We start from the raw sequence: 24,391 nt of genomic DNA on the forward strand, positions 1-24,391 counted from the left end.
GAGTCCATTTTATACTGGATTTTTAAAACAATAACAACAACAATGTAAAATTATTTGGGAAAGTATCGTCCAGGACCTGTTTTGTAGGAACCATCCCAGCATTTGCCTGGTAGGACTGAGGAAAACTCTGGAAAATCTCAGTCAGAATGATCGGCAGCGGGAATCGAAACCGCGACCTTCCGAATGCGAAGGCAACGATCTCCCACTAGAGCTACTTCGCTATATGAGACATTTACCTGTTTACTAACGAGGAATCCGAACCACATGAGTTCCCGCCAGGAATCGTACTCGGATCTCCTACATCAAAGGCGTGTACTCTAACCGCTCATGTACGGAGGAACTCGCCCAACAAAGGAGTATTGCAGGCCAGGCATGTCTTAGTCGAATGATATTCGGTTACCACACCGATTACTAACATCGTTCAATTCTAATTTCTACAGCCGAGTTTACTTTTCGACTCCAGACAATTTTTGTCTTGTCAGAATCGATACTTACACCACACATCTAAACGTACAAACACTTAAAATATAAATAAGAAAGTTTATAAAAGTAATTTAGTGAAAGCATTGTAAATCCATCTGCCTTGTCAGGAATCGATCCCCACATCACACAATCGAACGTACACACATACACACTAGCCAGTAGGAAAGAAATAAGAAAATTCCTAGTATGCGTTGATTGAAATAGTTGTAAAACTACCGCTTGCTTTTAAAACATCCTATCCTATAACGAAACCAAACAACGTAGGAAAGCAACAGAAAAGATAAAGCAGAACGTAGAAGATGCGCAAATAAGCTTCTGACGTCATTAGCTCACAAGGTAAGTTTATTTTGCTTTGCGAGAACGGAAATAGCGTGTGTCATACTTGTCATAAGGACTTAGGACTTGACTTGGATAGGACTTGAATTTGAAATAGGACGTGTGTCATAGGACTTGAATTTATACAATGCACGTGAACAACGTTATTATTTATAAATTAAGCGGATTACCTCTAACATTTCGTACGAAAAATTGTATACAGTCTGCATTTAAAGATATTTTGTAAATTATTTACTAATGTATCACTGTAAACGAATGCACCTTTATAACTTAAGTTTGTTAGACCTCTTAAACTGTAAACAAAACTACTTCTGTATTTTTATTAGCGTTGTACGGAAGTGTCCAAATGTGAGATATATTATAATCGATAAATCACATTAAGCTCTATGCATTGAGCCACATGACACACTGTTAAATGTTCATTTAAAACTTTTAGTATGAAAAATGTTCAAGTTAAATGTTCATTTAAAACTTTCAGTATGAAAAATGTTCAAGCTAAGTGTTCATTTAAAACTTTTAGTATGAAAAATGTTCAAATTAAATGTTCATTTAAAACTTTTAGTATGAAAAATGCTCAAGTTAAATGTTCATTTAAAACTTTTAGTATGAAAAATGCTCAAGTTAAATGTCCATTTAAAACTTTTAGTATGAAAAATGTTCAAGTTAAATGTTCATTTAAAACTTTTAGTATGAAAAATGCTCAAGTTAAATGTTCATTTAAAACTTTTAGTATGAAAAATGTTCAAGTTTCAACTGAATGTACTGCCAATGAACTAATGAGTTGAATTGAGTTTGGGATTTAGGGTCTTCTCCAGCGGAGAGACTATATGAGACGTGGTCTTGCAGCTTACCGTGGGATCCGAAAAACATGGGCTTCCGCCGGAAATCGAACCCAAGTCTACCGAGAATAAAATAAAATTTGCTCGTCACCGCACTACACTTTGTTGCTCCAATTTCTTAAATTAAAGCATATTATGTTCCAGTTATAACTGAAACTTTTATTTATGAAATACTAGCATCAATTACCCGCTTGGTTGAGTTAATATAAGGAAAAAATAGTAATAGAATATATTCCGTTAGTTAGTCACTTTTTCTATTACTGAAGCGCTCTCTAATATTGGCCATTTTCAATCATATTTTTATATATAGGCCTATATATCTCCCTCCCCCAAGTTGTGGGTGTGCATTTCGATTTAAACAGCATAAAAAGTGTCATTGTTCATCTTACCCACCCCGAAAACTAGGGATTTGACACTAATAGCGGTCATTTTCGATCATTTATAATAACTCTACCTCCCCTCCACTAAGGTGCACAGTCAAAGTGAAATAATATAAAATCATCCCAGGTTCGAATCTCATCAATGTTTAAAATTGGATCGAGATTGGTCGGGAGATTCATGAGTTATGAAGCCACAAACATAGTCAGTTTCAATTTTATTATTCATGTTTATTAAATTAAAATTTAAATGCATTAGCCCGTCCCGTTCAGCCACGTGACACACTGTTAATTGTTTATTTTATTTAAAGGTTTTAGTCACAAAAAATACTGAATTTTCTACTGCCTCTACTGTCAATAAGCTAATGAATTGAATAGAATTTCAGATTTAGGGTCTTGCTCAGCGACTAAGCTATATCAGACATGAACTTACAGCTTACCGCGAGATCCAAACAAAATAAGCTTCTGCCGGAAATCGAATCCAAGTCTACCGAAAATGAAAGCAAGTTTGCTGACCACTTTGTTCCTCCAATTTCTGAAACTAAGGCATGTTATGCTGCAGTGATTACTGAAACTCTCATTTATTACATACGAATAAAATTTATAAGGCACTTTAGGAAAGTTTTTTTTTATAGAAAGCTTGCCCTTAAAACAGGCACGTAGCCAAGGGGTGGGTCCGGACCCCCCCCTTCGGATCCAGAAATGAAAAATATTAAGGAAGGATGAAACAAAAAGAAAGGAAAAAAAGATGAATCAACATGAAAAGTATAAAGCTACAACAAGCGTTTGGTTACTCTTTCTTATGAGGAACTTTGTGTGGGGGAATCGGAGGGGAAGGGGTCAAGTTGCAAATGGATATTATTGTAACGAAGCATTCCGATTTCCATTTACCTCCAAGCTAATCCTATGCACTACAAATGATGATCGATAAACCGGTTCGATAAGATAGACTCTCAGGTAGAACTTAAGAAATGCCCAGAATCACCAATAATATGAGCCATTTTGAATTTCGCGGCAACTTTAATCCTTTTTATAAGATGTCTTTACTCCCGAAAGAGACCTCGTTGCTATCCTTGACGGCATTAAACGAAGATAAAAAGAAGAAGGAAGACAAGTAGAACCGAGTTCGAATGACCTTGGAATATTATATCTTTTTCAATACTGTTTTATATTCTTTTACTCAAGATTTCGTCATAGTTGTTTATTAAAATACTTACTAACATGTCCACATTTTATTATCCTAACAAACTAATATCGATACGTTGCCAGTAAAATAGTTTAAATTGATCGATCACCTGGTGTGTAACCACAGTATTTCATATACCCCCATTACGAAATCCTGGCTAAACGAACGAATATATGTTGCCAGTAAAATAGTTTAGAATGATGAGCACCTAGTGTGATAACCACAGCATTTCGTCACGGACCCCCCTATTGCGAAATCCTGGCTACGTGCCTGCTTAAAAGTAAATTACTCCTTGTGGTGTATTTTTATGAGAAACGAGTTATCCAATATTTGTTTATGGGATATAAACAAAATTACATCAACCATATTTGAGTAAATTGTCCAACATACAGAAAAACTTACTCTAAGAGTAAATCTACGCTCATAGACTTTTCGAAATGTGAAATTATATTCAAAAGATTAAAGGATTTAAATGTGAAATATGAATAAAATCGTCTAAATCGCTTTTGAGAAAATCATCCGCAAATAACTTGCTGCTAAGAGTAAGAGTATGCGAAATTTCCAATAGAAATGACTAATACCATATTATGGGGTTTTCATTGAATTATTAATTTATGAAACATAAACGAATGAGAAAATTCATTTTTTTAAATTTCACCCTTCAGAAAATTGCTGTTATTTTGAGGGTAGAAGCAAAATTCGTATGTCTCTGAAGAACCCTTTTAAAAGCCTTAAGTTTAAAATATGTTTAAGGTACGTTAGAAAGTATGGCCTTTACGTGGAGGTACACATCGATACGAATGGATGAACATACACAAAAAACTGTTTTGGCAGGTAGACATCATAAAACATGTCAGTTCGTTGAACCTCAAATTATTTTCATTAAAAAAAACGATCACCATACTTTGTTATCTGGTGATCACTCAAAAATAAAAACTGTCTTCGTAACGTGCAAACATATTTGTGTATGACAGACAAATTTTTCTGACGAAGAAGAGAAAAACAAATACAGTTCATAATGAGATTGAAAATAAATCTATATATATAAAAGAGAACGCACAAAATCCTTTGTCCGCTCATCACGCTAATACGGCTGAACCGATTTCTTTCATTTTTGGGGGGTTGTTAGGATTTGGACCCTAGATGGTTTTTATCATATCACTTTAATTTTCAATTACCAGTGTCTTGAGATAATTGACCAATCAGGTGTCAATACGTACAAAAAATCCTTTGTCCGCTCATCACGCTAATACGGCTGAACCGATTTCTTTCATTTTTGGGGGGTTGTTAGGATGTGGACCCTAGATGGTTTTTATCATATCACTTTAATTTTCAATTACCAGTGTCTTGAGATAATTGACCATTCAGGTGTCCATACGTACAAATCCTTTGTTATTAGTTCATCATAGGTATAAAAATAAACGTATTTATATGCAACCCGCATGACCTTGTGACTCGGCGGGTTAACATAACTGACAGGCGCTATAAATCACTTGAAAGCGAAAAAGTAAAAATTATCTAAGTAACAAAGTTTATTGCGTTCCGGGATGACCGCAGCGAAGCGGGGCGGGTTGGGGTGATCGCAGCGAAGCGGGGCGGGTTAACATAAATGACAGGCGATATAATGTTAACATTAGTGCAATCTTCTATGGTTTTTATCATATCACTTGAAAGCGAAAAAGTAAAAATTATCTAAGTAACAAAGTTTATTGCGTTCCGGGGTGACCGCAGCGAAGCGGGGTGAACGCTGCTAGTCTTTTATAAATAAATAAAATAAGGTGCATACGAAACAGTAAAAAGGGATCGTGACCAATTTTCGTGACATCAGGAGAAATATTGGCCGTTCAAACGATTAAAGAAAAAAATAAAATAAAATCGACTCTAAAGTATTTGTCACCAAGACATTATTGTTTATGAATCGTCTACAGGAATGAACAACAGGTGAAATATTTAACAAAACTAGGGTTAAATTTTCCACAAATAATTTTTAAAAGAAGAATTGACAAACATATACTGTAACATCTGAAATGCTGTGAAATTTGGTCTTGTTTCAAATTTTCTAAACAATTTGCATTAACGCAAAACAAAATGTATAATTGACGCAACTAGGTGAAAAGGACATTGAATAAAGAGTTGAGAAAAAGGATTCATAAAATTCTTCGTGTGGAGTGTTGTACTGTATAAGGCGGAAACATGGGCATTATACAAAAGTGATGGAAAACAATTAGAAACTTTCGAAATGTGAGTGTGGAGAAGAATGGAGAGAATTAGTTGGGTCGAGTGGTAAATGAATAAGAATGTGTTAGAAATAGTGGAGGATGAAAAAACACTTTTAGATATTATTGAGAAGAGAAAAAGAAACTGGTTAGGATATTGCTTAAGAAAAAAATGTATTATGAGGGATGTACTAGAGGGTATCGCGGCAGGGAAGATAGGGAGGGAGCGAAGGAGACTACAATTAATGAGGACTAGCTCAGGAGAGTAATGCTCCCGGAAGTAGGAACGGAAAACACAGTTCTGATTGGTTGGCGTTATCTATGTCTTGCCACGTTGCATTCAAATAGCAGAATTCAGACGATTGTTGTTGTCGGTCCTCCTGCCGAGTGGGCTAGCGCTATATGCTAGTAATGAAAATCTCTTTTGGCGTGAGTTCAAACCCGGCCCGAGGAAAGTTTTTTAACACTTTTTTACATTTTTATAACACCTTTTAAATTAAAATAATATGAAAATAATATTCAAAAAAGTGATTTACTTACTTTTGTGCAGATAAGTAGTAGTAGTAGTAGGAACGGGTTAGAAGCCCCGCAGGGCTTGTTTTGTTGCCCTTCTACTCCATGATATAAGGCTCGTTTTGTTCCCCTTGTACTAAATGATATAGATTTTGTGACCAACCTAAAACAACTGACTAGGATACCGCGTAAAACAGCTGGCTAGAGTAGAGCGCGAAAAAACGTACTTCCGGGAGCATTACTCTCCCGAGCGGGTCGTAATTAATGGACTATATAAAAGAGCATACGTAAATACCGGTACGAAGAGGTTAGCGGAAGACTATAGAGCGTGGAAACTTCTCAGCTGCGGCAAATGACCTGCTAATAAAGGCAGAATACCTATGATTATGATTATGAGGTGAAAAAATACAAATTTAGTCGCAAGTCTAGAAGAAAAAGGCAAAAAAGTGTTAAATCAAGAAACATGTACCACCATGTTCGAAGGTAATGTTTGTCACTTAATCGCAACACTTGTATTTTTCAGTTAAACTTTGAATACTAGCTTTCTTTATTAAAACCGTCAAATTACCGTACTTTGAATATTTATTCATCCGAATATTCTGCAAGTTTCTCCAATTTTAGAAGCAGATTCTCTCTTTGTTTAGTAAATATTATCATGTTCTGTCTCACTACACCAACCATGACATACATAACTGTTTAACCATATAATTAGGTAGATGAATATTTAGGTTTGCACTTATTTAAATGAAACTAAAATGAAATGATTTGAACGTTCGTATTAAATATGTACCGGTATCACTCACTCCACTGAACGAAAGAAGAAACCAAAAAGCATTAGGGTCCAAATACTGTAATTATAAAAATAAACGTCTGCATCTAGATGCTGAGTAAATATATACAGTTTACTATTAATATTCATGTTAGGAAAGTTAAAACGATTTTGTTTTTCAATGTACGTTAGCAGAACTGAATTTCAGCAAGGAAAGAAATTAACGTGTGGGATATGACATATAAAAGTAAATATTCATATCAAAGTATTGAACTAGACGGAAATATATAGCAGTATTGAATATTTGAAGTATTCAAAGCACAAGAGAATAAGCCCAATTACGAAAGATGTTAACGAGACATAAGTTTCGTACATGAAAATTTGGCAATGTTATTTACACTGTAAGAGTTATTTACAACCTGGACATGAACACTAGCGTGCGCAGGACATTGGGAATGTGGATGCCAGATCTAAAGTACCACCATATGGAATGTCGTCCCCCCTTCCCCTAAGAAAAGATAACATCATTGCATCCGACGCTGCGTCGGCGACACACGGCACACTGCAGACGGGAAGAATTTACACGTAATCTCTTCGCAGTTTGTAATAATTCTACATAAAAAAGTTTGTCTAATGGGGGTGCCAAGGCACCCATGGCATCCACGTTGCGCACGCCTGTGGACATGAAGATCTGCATGGAGATTTAGACACAGATCTTTCGAATTACAGCCCTGTGATAGGGTGCAGAACCTCACGACCACGCTAGACAACAAATAGTTCATACAAAGTATTTGGGATTATTTGTGTATTTAACAGTGTGTGTGCTTTTAGCTGGCAACAGTGTTCAAGTTGCTTAACGCTTTTCTATTGTTTGTAGCTAGTGTGAGTGTGGGAGGTACGGACATGCAGTTTTTTGGTAGACCATATATCATGGTTGTAGATCATACAATATAGGTTGAACAGTTAGCTATCGTTGTTACAAGCAGTTACAACCAAAAAGATCTTGAATGTTTATTTTCGTGTGCAAATTGAAGTTGTAATCATTTAAATACAGTGAATTTATATTTAGTTGCATTCATGTGGTACACGAATCAAGCCTTTCCAGTCCACTACTCGAAACATTGTTTTTATCATTGCCATTGTATTGTAGTGGAAACAAATACATACATTCATATTGTACACAAATTATCAACCACATTGACTGCTAATACCATAATTGTTTTAAAATTATTGCAATTGGATCTCCTGTGGTCTAGTGGTTAAAGTGATGGTTATCTACAATGACTTGATAAAAATCATAGTCATTTTCAAATTTGTAATACAGATTTTCAAGTGCATTACTGAATGGATCTTTCACAAACAGCGTCCAATCTCCGACAGATTTGGCCTCGTCTTCGACATTAGATACCCAGAATATTCAGAGTCAGTACATGCCCCATCAGGATCCTGCCGCCTACAGTCGGAAAATTTGTCCATGCCGACCAGATGCCGCGGTCGGTGCCGGCGTCGGACACCGGCGTCTTTCCGCACGATTTTGAACCAGACTAATAATTGCCTTGCCGAGCAGTCAGTAAACAGCCGGAAATGAGCATTAAATGTGCAGGCGCCGCCGTCGATAAGAGGCCGGCATAAAGAGTCGGCAGAGGGTCGGAAAGAGGCCTTGTCGACTGTTTTGCCGACACTGACGGTCATAATAGTCGGCAAAGGGCATTTTCTTTTACGGTTTTCGACCGCTTGCCACCTCGGCAAAAGGTCGGAAACTTTGAACAAGTAGATCGTCGTCCTGCCTCCGGCGGCAATCTCTCTTTCCGACCACGACTTCCTGATGGGGTGCACTCTTCTCTTCTCCCGGAACATAATCTAATGAATTATAATCCTCCTCTTCATCCATATTCTACTGCTTGTGTGATACAAAGTACTCAATAACAAATAAAAAAAAAAAAAACATCTCATAAATAGCAAGGGTTCGTACTCTCGGCAACAGATGGCATAACGATCGTACTTTCCTAGTTTCTTGTGATGTCACAACCAGTGGCAAAGTGTATTCTGAGGCTCTGAGGCGAGGCCTACCCTGTGTGTTACCGTATATTTTTGTTATCTTTGGTTTCTTACAAAATAAAGTCAATACTTCAACATTTCCTTTTTTTTTGGTAACAAAATAGTAGGTTGGAAACACTTGGAGACCCTTCAAATATATTTAAAGAAATTATACTACTTTGTATATATAACTTTTGTCGAAAAGAGGATTTTGATTTTAATTCATCCGACACTCTCAGATTTAAAAAGCTAACAACGCCAGCAAGCGAAGCTATTATCACTGCGGATTGCACGCATAGTTGGGAAGGTGTGAAAGCTCGCCTCTGGGAATTTAGTTTTGGCGTTTAAGGCATTTTCCAATGCTAATATGTTATAAAATGATTTCCTTAACACAGAGTATGACGTTTCTGTGTACAATTATGTATTTCTAGTAGTGATCATTTGTTTAATTTAGGTATATACTCCCAGGAGTTATTCAGAATAGCTCTTTTTTCGTACATGGGACCTGGACCATATAGCTTGTAGAATACAAGTTTGATATAAATTTAGCAAACGGTAATGTATAGGATAAAATAATATTTCTGTGTAATTTTAGTTGAAATTTTCGTATCATAGAATCAGCAGGGTATTTACGAATTTCTTTCGGGGCACTTTGCTCGTTTCGGGAGGGGTTTTGCTACATTTATTCCTGGAAATGTGAACATTCTGAAATATATATATAAAACAATAAAAAGTTGCGATAAAATTTCGGTGAGTGTTTAAGCCCGGAACCCACTCCCTTAAATATGCCACTGCATAGAATACAATATTAAATATTTTGCGTTGATTTAAATGAAGTTCCTTCGGAGCGTTAACATTTCTAGTGAAGTCATTATCACATGATATATTAATTAAATGCAGTATTGTACTTACTTTAAAGTGGGAGATGCAAGTAACAAACGCTTATCCAAGAAATTTGTCAGTTAATTGTAAGAATGTACTTATTTTTTCTCTCTCTCCATTTTCAAATATGCAGGAAACGAAAACAGCAAGTCGGAAGGAAATTACTACTCACCCCCCTGCGAATCCCAGACAGAAGATAATATTAACTGCACTTCAAAATACTTGTAGTGGAGCTAAATGGGAATATTCCATTAATACATATTGCGTGTTTTCCTCATGTAAATATTCGTTGAATAATAATATTGATATTAATAATAATAATAATAATAATAATAATAATAATAATAATAATAATAATAATAATAATAATAATAATAATAATAATAATAATAATAATAATAGACTACTGTCCATCTGCTTTTGCTTATATAAATATTCAATCTTTCTCGTTAAATTAAACAACAACAGAAACAACTATGTATACATGCACATGAATTCAACTCGAAACAGTGTTAGAAATACAGTTAAGATCGTTCTTTAAAATCAATAGATTTGTTAGTTTCTTTTGTTTAATTCAATAAGGAAAATAGAATTCTAACTATAATTTTAAACATTTTATGATACATTAAATGTTATTTGTGTTATTAGTTAATCGAGGTTACCCTACTTGTGGGATTGCGCTTCGCCACTGGTCACAGCAATACTTAGCATTCGGTCCTCACCGACCAGAATCATTTATACATTTTTGTGGCCATTAGAGATCTGCACGAGCCGGCATTTTCAGCCTGAGCCCGGCCCGGTCTAATGTGAGACCCGACCCGAGTTTGAAATAGGTTTTAGCCTTTAGACCCGAGCTCGGTCCGAGCTCGTGTGATAATCAAATCATGCCGAAATAAGCCCGAACTACAGAAACCTAATAATTAACGCAAAATTGTATTTTTATTTACAACAATTAAAGACTTAATTTTAGATTTTGAAAGCTTACATGATTCATACAGAATAACGAAATAAAGGTTGAGCGCCCTCGTGGCTAAGTGGTTAACGTACGCGCCTTTGGCGTGGGAGACCCGGGTTCGATTCCCGGTGGAAGCTCATGTGGTTCGGATTCCACGTTAATCAGTAGGTCCACGTCTCATATAGCCTCGCTGCTGAAAGGGGCGCTAAACTAAAATCAACTCAACGAAATAAAGATTAACGTTTACACTTACTAACAACATGCATTCTCTAAAGAAAATGGTCATTTATATAAATTCAGTCTCGCTTAGCCTCGATGCATATTTGTGGGACGTTAAACGAACTATCTCATTTCATTTATATAAATTCTCATGAAATAGAAATATGAATACTTCAAATCAGTGGCGGATCCAGGGGGCAATCGCCCCCCCCCCAGAAAAGGAAACTTTTTTTGATTTTATATATAAGTAAAACCCATCCTAGAGTTAGGAGCTCTTAAAAGTAGCTCTAAGTAGCAGTATTATAACCCACCGCCCCTGCTTCAATTATTTAAAACAAAATGTCAATGTGTGCAAATTCCTTTACAAATACAAACGGATGTGTTCTGGGCTCACTGAGATAGTCCTCAAAGCAGTCATTGTCAATTGCTTTCAAGAAAAAGAATAGAATCCACATTCTGGCTACTCAAATTTTTACTCACAGATAACCTAAGCGTTTTTATTTCTGTTACTTTTAATTTCTCTCTCCACTATACAGTTAGTTATACTCTCAATTGCACAATGATAATCAGATTTTTATTGTCGGCGTCTCAAGTTACACATTTAGATATGTTTCAGATAGTTCTCCGGAAAGACGGTTCGATAAATATCGTTGTACAGTGTATTAACAAAGTTAGGCTTGAAAAAGCCCGGGAAATGTGGTTGTATATTTAAAATTTACGGCCCGAACCCGGTCTGAGCCTGAAGTGATGTATACCTCCTAGGCCCGAGCCCGTGGAGACCTCTAGTGGCCATTACCATGCAAGAATACTTCCTCTGCAAGCGATAGAACCAGCCACGCACGTTTGGTAGGGAAAAATGTAGGCTCGGCTACGTACGGCAGCAAGTAGTGGTCGTCAAGTGGTTAAAAATGAGATATGTCCACAATGATCAGAAAGTAGACTTGATTCTGTTATGCACTAAACACAATATATTCTTATTCTATATTAGTACAGTCACCTGTATAATATTGTTAAGATCTAGGTGCAATCGACACATATAAAACTAATCAGAAAAAGAAGATTTTCTTGAACTAAGCAAAATGATCATAATGTTAATGATAATGTTAACAATAACCTAGATAACGTGAATAAAAAAAGATAACACAAGAACATACCATGGGGTGGAGCCAAAGGCGCCGACTTCTCTGTAAATTTGGGGGGCCCCATTCAGATGTAGTAGATATATAATATATATATATATATATATATATATATATATATATATATATATATATATATATATATGAAGATTTTAAGACAAATTGCACTCAAATTATGCCAAATACTGTATATTCAAATATACAATAGGGGCCGACATGAGCTTTCGGGGGTCCCTCTCGCCCCCAGGATCGGCGTCCTTGGATGGAGTGTTACAAGGTGTTACGGTACGTGACTAAATACATGTGGGTCTTATCTAACATTATCAAAACAGACTACAACTTTCCGCATACAGTTTGCAGCAGTTTGTTACTTTATGCAATGTGGCCAGGAAAGAGGCTGTGGCCAAGTGTAGAGTACTCCAGATTGATTATACGGGTGTCACATTGGGGTGATGGATTGTCCTAGGCTCCCAGTCGACGAATTGGACGAAACACTTTAGGTATAATTTTTGCTGGTAACCTCAAACGGGCCACTTTAATAGCAAATGTTCCTGCGTGTGAACCCCTTTGGTCTTTCCCTGGCCGATGTATTTAGCTGTCGTAACTCCTATGGTTGAACATTTGCCCAAGACTGTTTAATTTTTTGATTGTACGAAGAAAAAAAAAATGCTTCCCAATAACGACTTACTTTTGAAGGCATTTTGCTGGTACCAACATGACACTTTGGTACCTATAAGATGTGACACTAAACTGATGCGGTGCTAGTTTCATTGCTCTGTCGCAAGAATAAGCTATACTGTACACAGGTGACAGAAAAATCAGTCGGATGTAAAATGACCAACCAGTGGCGAATCTACGCCGGGGCCAGGGGGCCTATCCCCCCAGTTTTTGTTTTTTAAAAAAGTAATAGAAGCTATTATTTATATATTTTTTGAAGTTTTAATAAGCTCATGATATACCTATTATAGTCTGGGTTCTGGCTACCCCCAGTTTTTAACTTCTAAATCCGCCTCTGGGACCAACCTGTAATAAAAGAAAAGGACTACAATACGGACTAGGAAGATCGGTTATTAAAAAAATGATGTAATGACAGCGAAGTCAGAAGTGATTGAACTTAAATTGTGGACTCATATTGAATTCAGAACTTGAAGCGATTGAAGTTAGAAGTTTTATAAGGACAAAACAGTGCATGTAATAAAGAATATCTTTACGAGAAAGTCAAGGGTAAATCTCTATATGAATTGGATAAAAAGAAACTAGTTTACTACGCTAGAGAAATGCACATGATAATATTTTATGTATAATTTAACTAGAAATAAAATCTGCTTGCCAACTTTCTCAATCGAATTCCTTATATTAAATCATGTTGAGCTGTAGTTATAATGGGCGCCCGAAGGGGTCTTCCCCCTGGCTCACGAAAACGTATACGTTATATAGCAAATCACGTATAGTATTAAATAACAGACGTAATATAGCAACCATGGAGATGACCCACCCTGGAAACTTTTCTTTGGGCGCCACTGGCAGTTAACAATTTTCCTGTAAATAAAATTAAAAGATGTTTTCGTTAATCGTCGAAGAAGATATTAAAAAATAGACTTGTTTATTTTCTCAGAAGAAACGTTACATGTACCTATGTCATACGTTAACCCTGGAATGCACATTGGGGTGCTGAAGCACCCCAGTAGTTATACTAATTGCTACTGTGGCACTGTTTTCAGTCCTATTGGTTGGTACTTCCGTGTGCTCTTATTTTAGAGAGTTACATTTCCGGTAGTAGTTCGTAAGCCATTTCTTTCGTTTCTGAATAGAAGATAAATAATGACGGGGTTCTGCAGCACCTCATGTGTTTGTTTACGCTTCTGAAATCCAGTGTTGCCGAAAATCGTTTTAGGTACTTCACGTGTGTTTATTCTGATGCCGAAATTAAGTTCAGGTTCAAGCAAGTTTACAGACATTTAACTGAACATATCAGTCATGAAAAATATACATTTCTACAACGAAACAGAAGTGTTGACTATTTAGATCAGTTGCTTCATATATATATATATATATATATATATAGTGTCAACAGTAAAAAGCATCGATGGACTATGTGTTTTCTTTATGGTATGTTGGATCAAACCAACCATCATCTATCCATACGTTGTTCAATACCTGGTCTGCTAAAGCAAACACGATGTCGAATGCGCCCAAGAACAAGGACAGAAATATTTTTGTACCAGGTGTTTTTGCTGATCATAAGAAAGAGTTATGCATTTCATCCAGCAAAAAGTAGCTCTGTTTGTTCAATGCAAAGAAATTGCTATTGTGTATTATTTCATGTGGCACAGTGATATCTTCTCTTCTTGTTTACCTCAACCATAGGTTGATGGGCAACATGGAAATTTTAAAACTTTTCTCTCGCTTGGGAGAGCTGTTTTATACATTGATAAGGCCTCTTCTTCGTAACTGCATCTAGATATTCTATCCTTGGTCTTTTTCTTCCTGGATTCCTGAATTCCGTCCCGGGTTCTAATTTGGGCATTTATTCCAAAGTTGGGCGTCCGCTTTCGCCACGTTTTTTCGCTGTTATCTCCTTTCCACACTTTCTGCAATTTGTTATTAGGTTTCTAATCTGTGCTCTTCACAAACTTTTAAAAGATTTTGCTCGTAATCAACGTATTCCTTCACAAATGTTAAAACTAGTAGTTCATTGCCCTTGTACATTCGCCATGTTGATAACATAAATGGTCGTTTCTTTCCCACAATGCATCTGTTCAGTTACCTTGCGCCAAGTAGTTCCCTCCGCTCGCCGTATAGTCCCATGTTTGTAACCGCTTATATATAAAAAATAAACATATTTTTTGAGACTCTTATATATTATCAAGCACACATACGATCAAATTATCCATATCTTTCCTGTAAATTTTAAAAATTTTGCTGGAAACGGACGCCCAACTTTGGAATTTAACCCCTAATTTGTTCTAGTCTAGGCGCTAATCAGGGCCTCGATCAAGGGGGCTATATTAACTGTTGTGTAAACGAGCTAAAGATTTTTAAACACGGTGTTTCTAAATGATTATCGGGATTTTAGTTAAGTGTGTCTTCTCTTGCATAAATATAGTACTGAAATGTAATATATCTTAAAAGGAAGGGTATGCCAATTTTTTTTCTACTTTTCAGGTGGTGTTTCAGAACCACACTGTAACACGGCACTAGTTGTAAATATGGAGAGGACTGCTGAGCGTAAAGCCTTGTGTGTTAGAATACACAAGGTCTTGGTCTAACTTACCAATTTATGTGCAACGTGCTAGTTGTATTGTACTTCCATCGTGAGGACATAAAAATCTGCCAACAAAACGGCGCACTTTCATTGTGAAGTACGGAATTGGATGGATTGATTCCTACTAAAGATGGGGAAAACTGGTTTTTATAAAAACCGGAAACCGGTTTCTAGAAAAAAAAACGAAACTCGAAAAATCGACATTTCGGTTTTCTCCAAAACCGATTCGGTTGTTTCACTGAAACCGGTTTCGGTTTTCTTCTAAAGCGGTTCGGTTTTCACCGGAACTGGTTTCGGTGAAAACGTTTGGGAAACACATAAAACTATTTCCGTGGAAATGGAATCGGTTTCCGGAGAACAACGAAACACTATTTTGGCAAGAAATAGAACAAATTTTGGAAAAAAACTGAAACCGGTTTTGAAGAAAACCGAAACCGGATCCGGTGCAACACCGAACCGGTTTAGGAGAAAACCGATAACTGGTTTCGGTGAAAACCGAACCGGATTTGAAGAAAACCGAAACCAGTTTTTGAAAATTTTCAAAAACTGGTTTCGGTTTTTCTAAAAACCGAAAACGGAAAAACCTGTTCTTGTGTCCACCACTAATTCCTACGTCTACATAATCCTGATAACGTGTTAAGCTGTAGTTTCATGTCTAATGTAGCCTCGTTATTAAAAGAGGTACTACACTCTAATTTTGTCTACCCATTGTCTTTTGGAATCGCGGGGGCGCGGTGGGTCAGTGGTAGAGCGTTCACCTCTGGTGCTTGGGGTCTCGGGTTCGATCCCAGCCCCCGCCAAGTGAACTTTCTGGTGGACAAACACCGTGTTCGTGGGTTTTCTCGGGGTTCTCCCGTTTCCTCCCACTTTCTTCATTCCACCCTTTCACTCATCTCTCATTATCACCGTCTCCTTTAGCCTAACCGGCATAACCGTGGGACGTAAAACTCAAAGATTTCATTTCATTTTTTCTTTTGGGATCGCAGAGTAGTGAGCAAAAATTTCATGTATAAAAGTACAGCAGGTGGGAACACCATGCCAAGTCTGGAGTTGGGCGTCGAACTAGACTCGCTGTGATTGGATAATTTTATTCACATGATTGATAACGTGTTAAAAACTATTTCTCTCGTAAGGTAGGCAGTCACAGATTTAGAAAGAACCTAGAAGGGACACTCGTAGGAAGGTAGTAACAACAGTAGATACCTAAGTTACCACCGTCAGAATGGGTATGACGTTAATTTTAGATTTGAAATGGTGGTCCCACAATACGAAATTTTCGCTGGACGGTGGTGTAGATCGTACTACTGATGAAACAACATTACTTAATGTGGTGACGCGCGTAACCTGGTAAAAACAGCATTTAGATGCTGACTGGATTATGCATATTTCTCCGTGTACAGAACACTTGACCAGATGTGTTTAAATTATGGTACTCTCTTATAAAAACTGCAATATTTCAGTAGGAGATAGAATGATTAGGTATATACGGTTCGCAGATGATATGGCGCTTTTTGCGGAATTTGAAAATAAAATCAACAAGGTGTTAGAAAACTTGAGGAAGGGCAGTGCAGAATATGGGATGAAAATAAATCTTAGAAAGAAAAAAGCTATGGTGATTGGAACAAAGCGATTGTGGCAAAATATAGAAGTAGGAAGGGAGAAAATAGAAGAGTTTACTAGTCTGCAATACCTGGGTAGTATTGGGTGGTATTGATGACATAAAGTGTAAACGTGAAATAAAGGCAGGAAGAAAATACTATATTGTTTGACCTTGAATAAAGAGTTGAGGAAAAAGACTCATAAAATGCTTCGTATGGAGTATTGCTCTGTATGGGGTCAGAAATATGGACATTACGTAAAAATGATAGAAAACGACTGGAAGCTTTCGAAATGTGAGAGTGGAGAAGAATCGAGCGAATTAGCTGGGTTGAGTGGTAAACGAATGAGAGGGTCTTAGAAATAGAAGAGGAAAAAAGAACAATTTAAAACATTATTAAGAAGAAGAAGAGAAACTGATTAGAACATTGGCTAAGAAGGAACTGTATCATGAGGTATGGTGGCAGGGAAGAAAAGGAGTGGCGAAAGAAACTACAATTAATGGAGGCTATCAAAACAGAAAAAACGAAGTTGTTAGCGAAAGATCGTTGAGCTGGACGCTTCTCATTCACGGCAAGTGACCTGCCAATACTGCCAGAATAACTATGTTGATGATGTATAGAAACACCTCTACTGGAATGAAACTGTAGCTGTTACTTTGGCACCATATGGTTTAGGTGTAAAGCTTTTCGTAGCATGGGAATCGACAGCGACACTTTCCTTGCATTACGAAGGATATATGGATGTGCTGCAATATTTTATATTTGACTGATATTAAATTAGGATCAAAATAGATCATTTGGTAGAACAAGTACAGATTTTTTTACTTAGGAAGTAAAATGACAAGAGATAATAGAAGTTAACAATATACAAAATTCAGAACAGCTCAGGCGAAGAACTCACTTGAAGAAAGGGAAAAAGATTCTAATCGGATACGTCAATATAGAACTGAAGAAAAGGATGATAAAAGCGTATGTATAGCACAGAATGAAAGGTTCATAAAAACGTATGTACAAAACTGAAGTAAAGGTTGATAGAAGCATATGGATAGAACTGAAGGAAAGATTCAAAAAAATCATATGTATAGAACTAAAGGAAAGAAAGAAAAAAGATTCTAACCGGATACGTCAATATAGAACTGAAGGAAAAGTTGATAAAATCGTACATATAGCACAGAATGAAAGGTTTATAAAAACGTATGTACAAACCTTAAGGAAAGCTTGGTAGAAGCATATGGATAGAACTAAAGGAAAGATTGATAAAACATATGTACAAGTATAAACATTAAGGAAAAGTTGATAAAAGAATATATAGAGAGAACTGAAGGAAAGAATGATAAAATCATATGTATAGAACTGGAAGACAGGGTGCTAAAAGCATTTGTATAGAACTGAAAGAAAAGTTGGTAAGAGCATATATATGGAACTAAAGGAAAGGTTGAAGAAAGCATATGTATGCAGTGTGCTGTTTGAAGCCAAAGGACTCTAGGACAAGTAGAATAATGTAAAAAGGAAGCCTTCGAAATGTTTTACTATAAAAGGGTGTTGAAAATTAATGAACGAATAAATGTACCAAATGAACGAGTATTGGAAACGGTAGAAGAAAAATCAGTGCACTGAAGAATATTTTGAAAAGACGAGAAATTATGATTGGAAACATTATGAAACATGTAGAAATCACACCGCAATCTATGGAGTGAACCGTGGAAGGAAGATACCTATGAAGGGCGAGATTGAAATAAAGAAATCAAGTAATACAAGATGTAGGGAAGGAAAAGTGTATAGAAAGGAACATTCAGGCTCATGATGGGAAAAAAAAAATTGGGGTTGATTGGTTGAGCAGATTTTAGCTTCCCTTTCTGCTCCGAGGCTATATGAGAGGTAGATCTGCAGCTTAATGTAAGATCCGAACCACACGATCTCCCAAGGGGAGTAGATCCCGAATTCTCCGTGCCAAAGATGAGTATGGTAACCATATAGCAAAGAGGGGGCCCCGCGACTGGAAAGAGTGAAATTTTTGAGGCAAACCAATCGAAAGATTCCTGACCTGAGGTAGAGACAAAAGACAAAAGTGTTTTTCATAGTCCAAGTAATGAGCAACACCAATGATAATTTATTTTCTGAATTTAATGTATACTTTCAGTCTCCTCATGAGACGGGTTTTAACGTTTTAAATTGGATGTGGTACCTATTTTGGTTTGTATCATATCTTAGGAACAGTCCACATCGCAGAAACAATACACTACTGTGCAGCTACAAGACAAATGTTAATTACTTGGTTACACATTTAATAATGATAATAATAATAATAATAATAATAATAATAATAATAATAATAATAATAATAATCAACACCCAGTGGGAATACTCTTAGTTACCTAATTATACATGTTATGCATAATTCTGGGTTTGATTCTATAACATTCACATTTTGTTTAGTTCATTTGTTCTTTGTTTCATTTTCTCTCTTCCTTTTTATTGTCCCTTTTCAGTACCGAGATTGCATGAGACCTCAGTCTACAGTTTAATGTGATATCCGAACCAGTATGATGCATTTAATGCTCTCTCTTCGAATTCTAATTCGGGATTTCTGGTTTATCAAAGGTGTGCGGAATAGCTACTAGAATAACAGGAAAGGAGAGTAGATCGAATTTCAAATAGCCAATAAGTCGTAAATGCGAAACATCAAATGTGAAAAATTACTCTATTATAAACGAGCGACTTGCAAGTATTAATTATTGTATTCTCGAAGCTTGTAATTGCCAAATTTAGTGAGAAACTTTGGAACATTCTGGAGAAAAAAAAGTTTTCTTAAAATAGAAGAGAAAGAAAGTAAGAGAAAGAGAAAACATATGTAGAGTAGCGACCAGGAGCGCATCCAGAAATTTTTGCTCGGAGGTCCAAGGTTTGTGGAGGGAATCCAATACTACTAGCCATTACACTTATGTAGTATCCTGCACCAGGCCCGTATCCAGGGGGGTCTAGGGGGGCCGGACCCCCTAAATTTTTTGCTGGCCCCCTCTAAAAATTTTACGATAGGCTTGCAAATGGACTATAATATTGTTGGATCGGGCCCCCTCTAACTTCAGCCGGGCCCCCCCTAAATTTTTGGACTGGCTACCGGCCTGTCCTGCACCCGTAAAGGTGATAAGTAATTATAAAATACTTCAACATATATCTTCTGGAAAGATGATAGAACTAGATTGTTCTTATAAGACAAAAAGTACAAATGAAGCGTAAGATCAAATTTTCACGCTACAGCAATCATTTTCCTGTTAAATAAATATAGTTTTATTGAGATAGCGTAGAATTGTGTAAATGAAATCTTTAAGTGTTACGTTCCACAATTATGCCGGCTAGGCTAAAGGAGACGGTGATGATGAAGAATGAATGAAATGGTGGAATGAAGAAAGTTTGAGGAAACAGGAGAACTACGAAAAAAAAACACACAGGGTGTTTGTCCACCACAAAGCTTACTTGGCGTGAGCTGAGATCGAACCAAAGACCCAATGTACCAGAGATGAATTACCACTGAGCCACCGTAGCCGCATAAAATTTTGTGTTGAATTAGAAAGTATTGATGGGAGTTTGGACCCGGTAGACTCCCCCCAGTAGGTGCGCCCCTGGTAGCCTCAACTTATGGATCTCAACTAACTGTTGGAACGTGGGAAAGTGTTCAGCAAAGTTTTTACATCAAATCCAAGTCTTAAACTTGGCTTAAGTAACTTTTCTGGGCAATGTTATGAGAGAAACATTCTGAATTATCAAACAATTTGAATACTGAATGGATTAGATAGATCACCACTTATTTATGCATATTATTCTTCATTATATGTCTGGGTGGAACATCAAGATCTTGATCTGATATGAAAACGAAGTGTAAAAGTACAGTTGTTGTACATATTCAACTCGATGATAATTCAATTGCTACCCAAGGCCCAATTGTCCCACTCTTGCCATGGGAATATCATGTTTTGCTTCAAATTAGAGCATTCTGATCCTTAGTGGAGTTTAGTTTTTTGAAGTAACAGAGAATTTTTCTTTATAATCCTTCACACCGTGAGGTTTAAAATTCTTCAAAATGAGTACTACACTTATAAAGGCTGATACTCATAATAGAATATGGTAGATTCAATTGGAATAAACGCTAAAATTCGAAGAATCATAAACAAACTATTATATAATCAGCAATCTCACATAGCTGAAAATTGGATGTACAACCACTCTTCGAGAAGTGATTGCTGTACTGCCGAGAAACAAAATGTAAAAAATATTTTAAAAAGTTTCTATCTCCTTTCAACATATATAAATAAAACTCTCATTTTCTTTTTAGCTCAATAGGGTTAACTTCTTAGGTTATTAGGGTTAACGTTTTAGCTCACTAGGGTTAACTTTTTACCTCACTAGGATTAACTTTTCGTAATACTTGTTCTTCCCTGTTATGTACTGACCACGTATATGTCAATGTCAAATGTTTCACAGTTACTAATTGCTTTCCAAGATCTAAGTCTTCAGTATGAATTCAAAGACTTTCGCCCCGCGCTTATTGTGATCCAAAGATCAAAGTACCTATACAAGATACAGAATAGAAAATAGACGGTAATATGTGTTTCAATAAAAAGAGAAAAATACTTTTCGACAAAGAAAATAACATATATATAACATATCATTTACAAAGAAAGTATATAAACTATGCATTATACTTACCCCATGCTCCAGTAACAAGACAGCAACAAAGAACCGCTATAGTTATCTTCATGTCCATACAATCAATATTTGACATAATATTTAAAATTTAGTGATAAAAAAAGAAAAGAATAAAGTCAGAATAAATATATATATCTTTTGCCTTAAGCACAGAAAGAGGTATTAAAAAGAATAAAAAGTATTAAAACTTGTGATAGTTGTTTCTCTGCGTTTGCGGCACGCGCACAGGCTGAACCAAAGTGACTAAAGACCGAGCAGAGAGTTAGGTTTGTTTTATAGATAGGCTAGTATGCGGAAATCTCCAGGAGGTGTGTCTACTGAGCGTCGTTGTGTGAGAGACAGCGTACAGGCTAACACGAGAGAGAGAGAGAGAGAGAGAAAGAAAGAGGTACTTTTACTTTTCTGAGTGGGTGGGTTACGGCCAAAAGAACAGGGAGGATGAACTACAAGGAAATAGCAAAATCTTTCCCTAAAACAGTTTCCTGTCTTTATCCTATGTGGAAGTGATGTGTAGTATTCTTTATGCGTGTAATAAATCTATAACAGTTCGCGCGTATTCCTTAGTAAAAACCGTCCCACTCATACCTGGTAGGTAGTTCTGCTGTGCGACGATGTTTTAATGCGTAGGATGGTTTCACTGTGTATGTGTGATGTCACGATTTTGCACGTGGTCTGTCTATACAGGAACGGTCACGGATTTGTAATACTGGAACGGTGATCTTACAAAGTCACTGCTACCGCAACGGAATCGAATTCTAACTCAAGTCAACGTGACTAGTTTAACTGTTTACAAGGTAACGAACTTAATTACCCCTCACTCTGGTAAAAATAAGAAATTATGCGACTCCTTCAATAAATTGAACAAATCTATATCTTTACATTATATATTATCTTTGTGTAATCAATGTTATACTATATATTTATTATTTGATATTTATTAATAAAATTGGATTATATTTTCACACTATTTTCCCGCTATAAAAGGTCTGCCTTTTATATTACATTGTAAGATTTGTAAATTTTGAAATTTAACTGAACAAAATCATATGTACTGAGACAAGATTTGGATAAATTATTTCCAAAATAATCCTTGTAATTATTGTTTCAATGTTCACTCTACAGAGTCATACATGCTCTAAATTGAAAGTTACAACAAATTAAAATTTGCAATTTGGAGGCCCAGTGGCTCAGTGCTAGAGTGTTTTCCTCCGGTGCATTGGGTCCTTGGTTCGATCCCAGCTTGAGCCAAGTGAAATTTACGGTGGGCAAAGACCGTGTGCGTAGGTATTCTCGGGGTTCTCCCGTTTCCTCCCACTTTCTTCATTCTACTATTTAATTCATTTTTTATCATCACCGTCTCCTTTGCCTAGCCAGAATAACAGTGGGACGTAAAACTTAAAGATTTCATTTTATTTCTTCTGATTTGCAATATATTTACAAAAAAATCTAATGACTATGTAAATATGTCGTAATGAAAGATTTTGAATCAAATGATTGTTTTTCTTTCTTTTCTTCCTTTTTTTATTTTTACAGTCATATCAACTATCCCAAGAAGTAACAAATGTAACATGACAATGTAACAATGAAGAAGTAACATTTAACACAATGGACGTGTGTTACGATAGGTGTGTTAAATTTTGACACACGCCTGGTACTGCTTCAATTCTAGTTCAACCACCTGACATGGATTTTATTTCTTTAATTACACCGGGGAAAAGTGTAAAGAAAGCAAACATCGAAAACAGATGACAGCACTTCTGCCCACGTAAATTAATGTTTAAAAAAATGTCAAAATTATTTTCGTGAGAGATTGCCGAAAAAATGATACGTTGTTCGTTACTTGGCATAAGTGTCAAATGTATAGTGTAGGTTAAGAATAGTTCGTCAAATTAAAATAAAAATAAAAATATTTTCCTTTCACTTTCCTTCTTTAAATGATTCTCTAACGGTTATTATCGTGATGCATGACCAAAGAATTGCGTATTGATTATATCACTGGCGCAAATCCCGGGGGGATGAGGGGGACATGTCCCACGAATCTTGGAACTGAGGGGGACTGTCCCCCCAATAATCCGACTTGAAATGTGTTATTGGGAAGAAATGTGATGATTTGTATCCGATTGTTACAAAGAAAAGTGAGATGAAATTGATCTGCCCCTCTCCCAATGTTGAAGCTAACTCTGCTTCCCTGATCCTCCACAGCATTGTTTTTCAACTTCATAAATATTTTCATCAATCAAAAAAGAAAAAAAAGAATAAAAGAAAAAAAGAAAAAGAATAAAAGATTATGAAAAGTCCCCCCACCCCCAATGTTGAAGGCAAATTTGTGCTGCTGAACAATATGCGTGCAAAGTGATGAAAACAAGAAATGACTTTGTATTATCCTAGTACTTACTAACTTATTACAGTACAAGCAATTATTTTATTACGACGGAAAGACAGCGGCACAGTGGTAGAGTGGGGTTCCTTGTTCATTCCCAGCCAAGTAAGTTTGTCGTGTCCATAGGTATTCCCGCGACTTCCATTTCCTTACACATTATCATTCCTCCAATTCATCATCATCATTTACTAGTTTAAATCATCCGTCTCCCTTAGCCTACCGAGCATAATTGAAAGATTTTACCACGAAATTCACTCGTATGACTTAGAAGCAAGGGCACCCATCAGGAGGGCCAAGGTGGGGCTCCGCCCCTATAGGAAATTGTACTTGGGAATATCGAAAACCCAATATAATTTTTACATTAGTTACAGCAAAATTTTAAACTATATTTTAAATATCGCTTATACTTGCCCCCCTTGGAAACCACAACATGGACACCCTTCCTTAGAAGTTGTTTCTTAGGGTAAGAGAAGCATTTATATGTGCAGATTTA

General features: G+C 36.4%; 1 protein-coding gene across 1 annotated transcript in view; it reads right to left on the minus strand.

Annotated features, from left to right (window-relative positions):
- Window positions 1-22,111, minus strand: part of CCHa1 (neuropeptide CCHamide 1) — a 505,592-nt gene extending 483,481 nt beyond the window's left edge. Inside the window, exon 1 of the mRNA XM_081750405.1 lies at window positions 21,519-22,111. Within this exon, the coding sequence (XP_081606531.1) occupies window positions 21,519-21,594 (76 nt within the window). The 5' untranslated portion in view covers window positions 21,595-22,111. The remainder of the gene's footprint in view (window positions 1-21,518) is intronic.
- Between the last annotated feature and the right edge of the window lie 2,280 nt (window positions 22,112-24,391).

The sequence above is a fragment of the Thermobia domestica genome, chromosome 2 (assembly GCF_964235325.1).
Source record: "Thermobia domestica chromosome 2, izTheDome1.hap1.1, whole genome shotgun sequence".
NCBI classification, from domain to species: Eukaryota; Metazoa; Arthropoda; class Insecta; order Zygentoma; family Lepismatidae; genus Thermobia; species Thermobia domestica.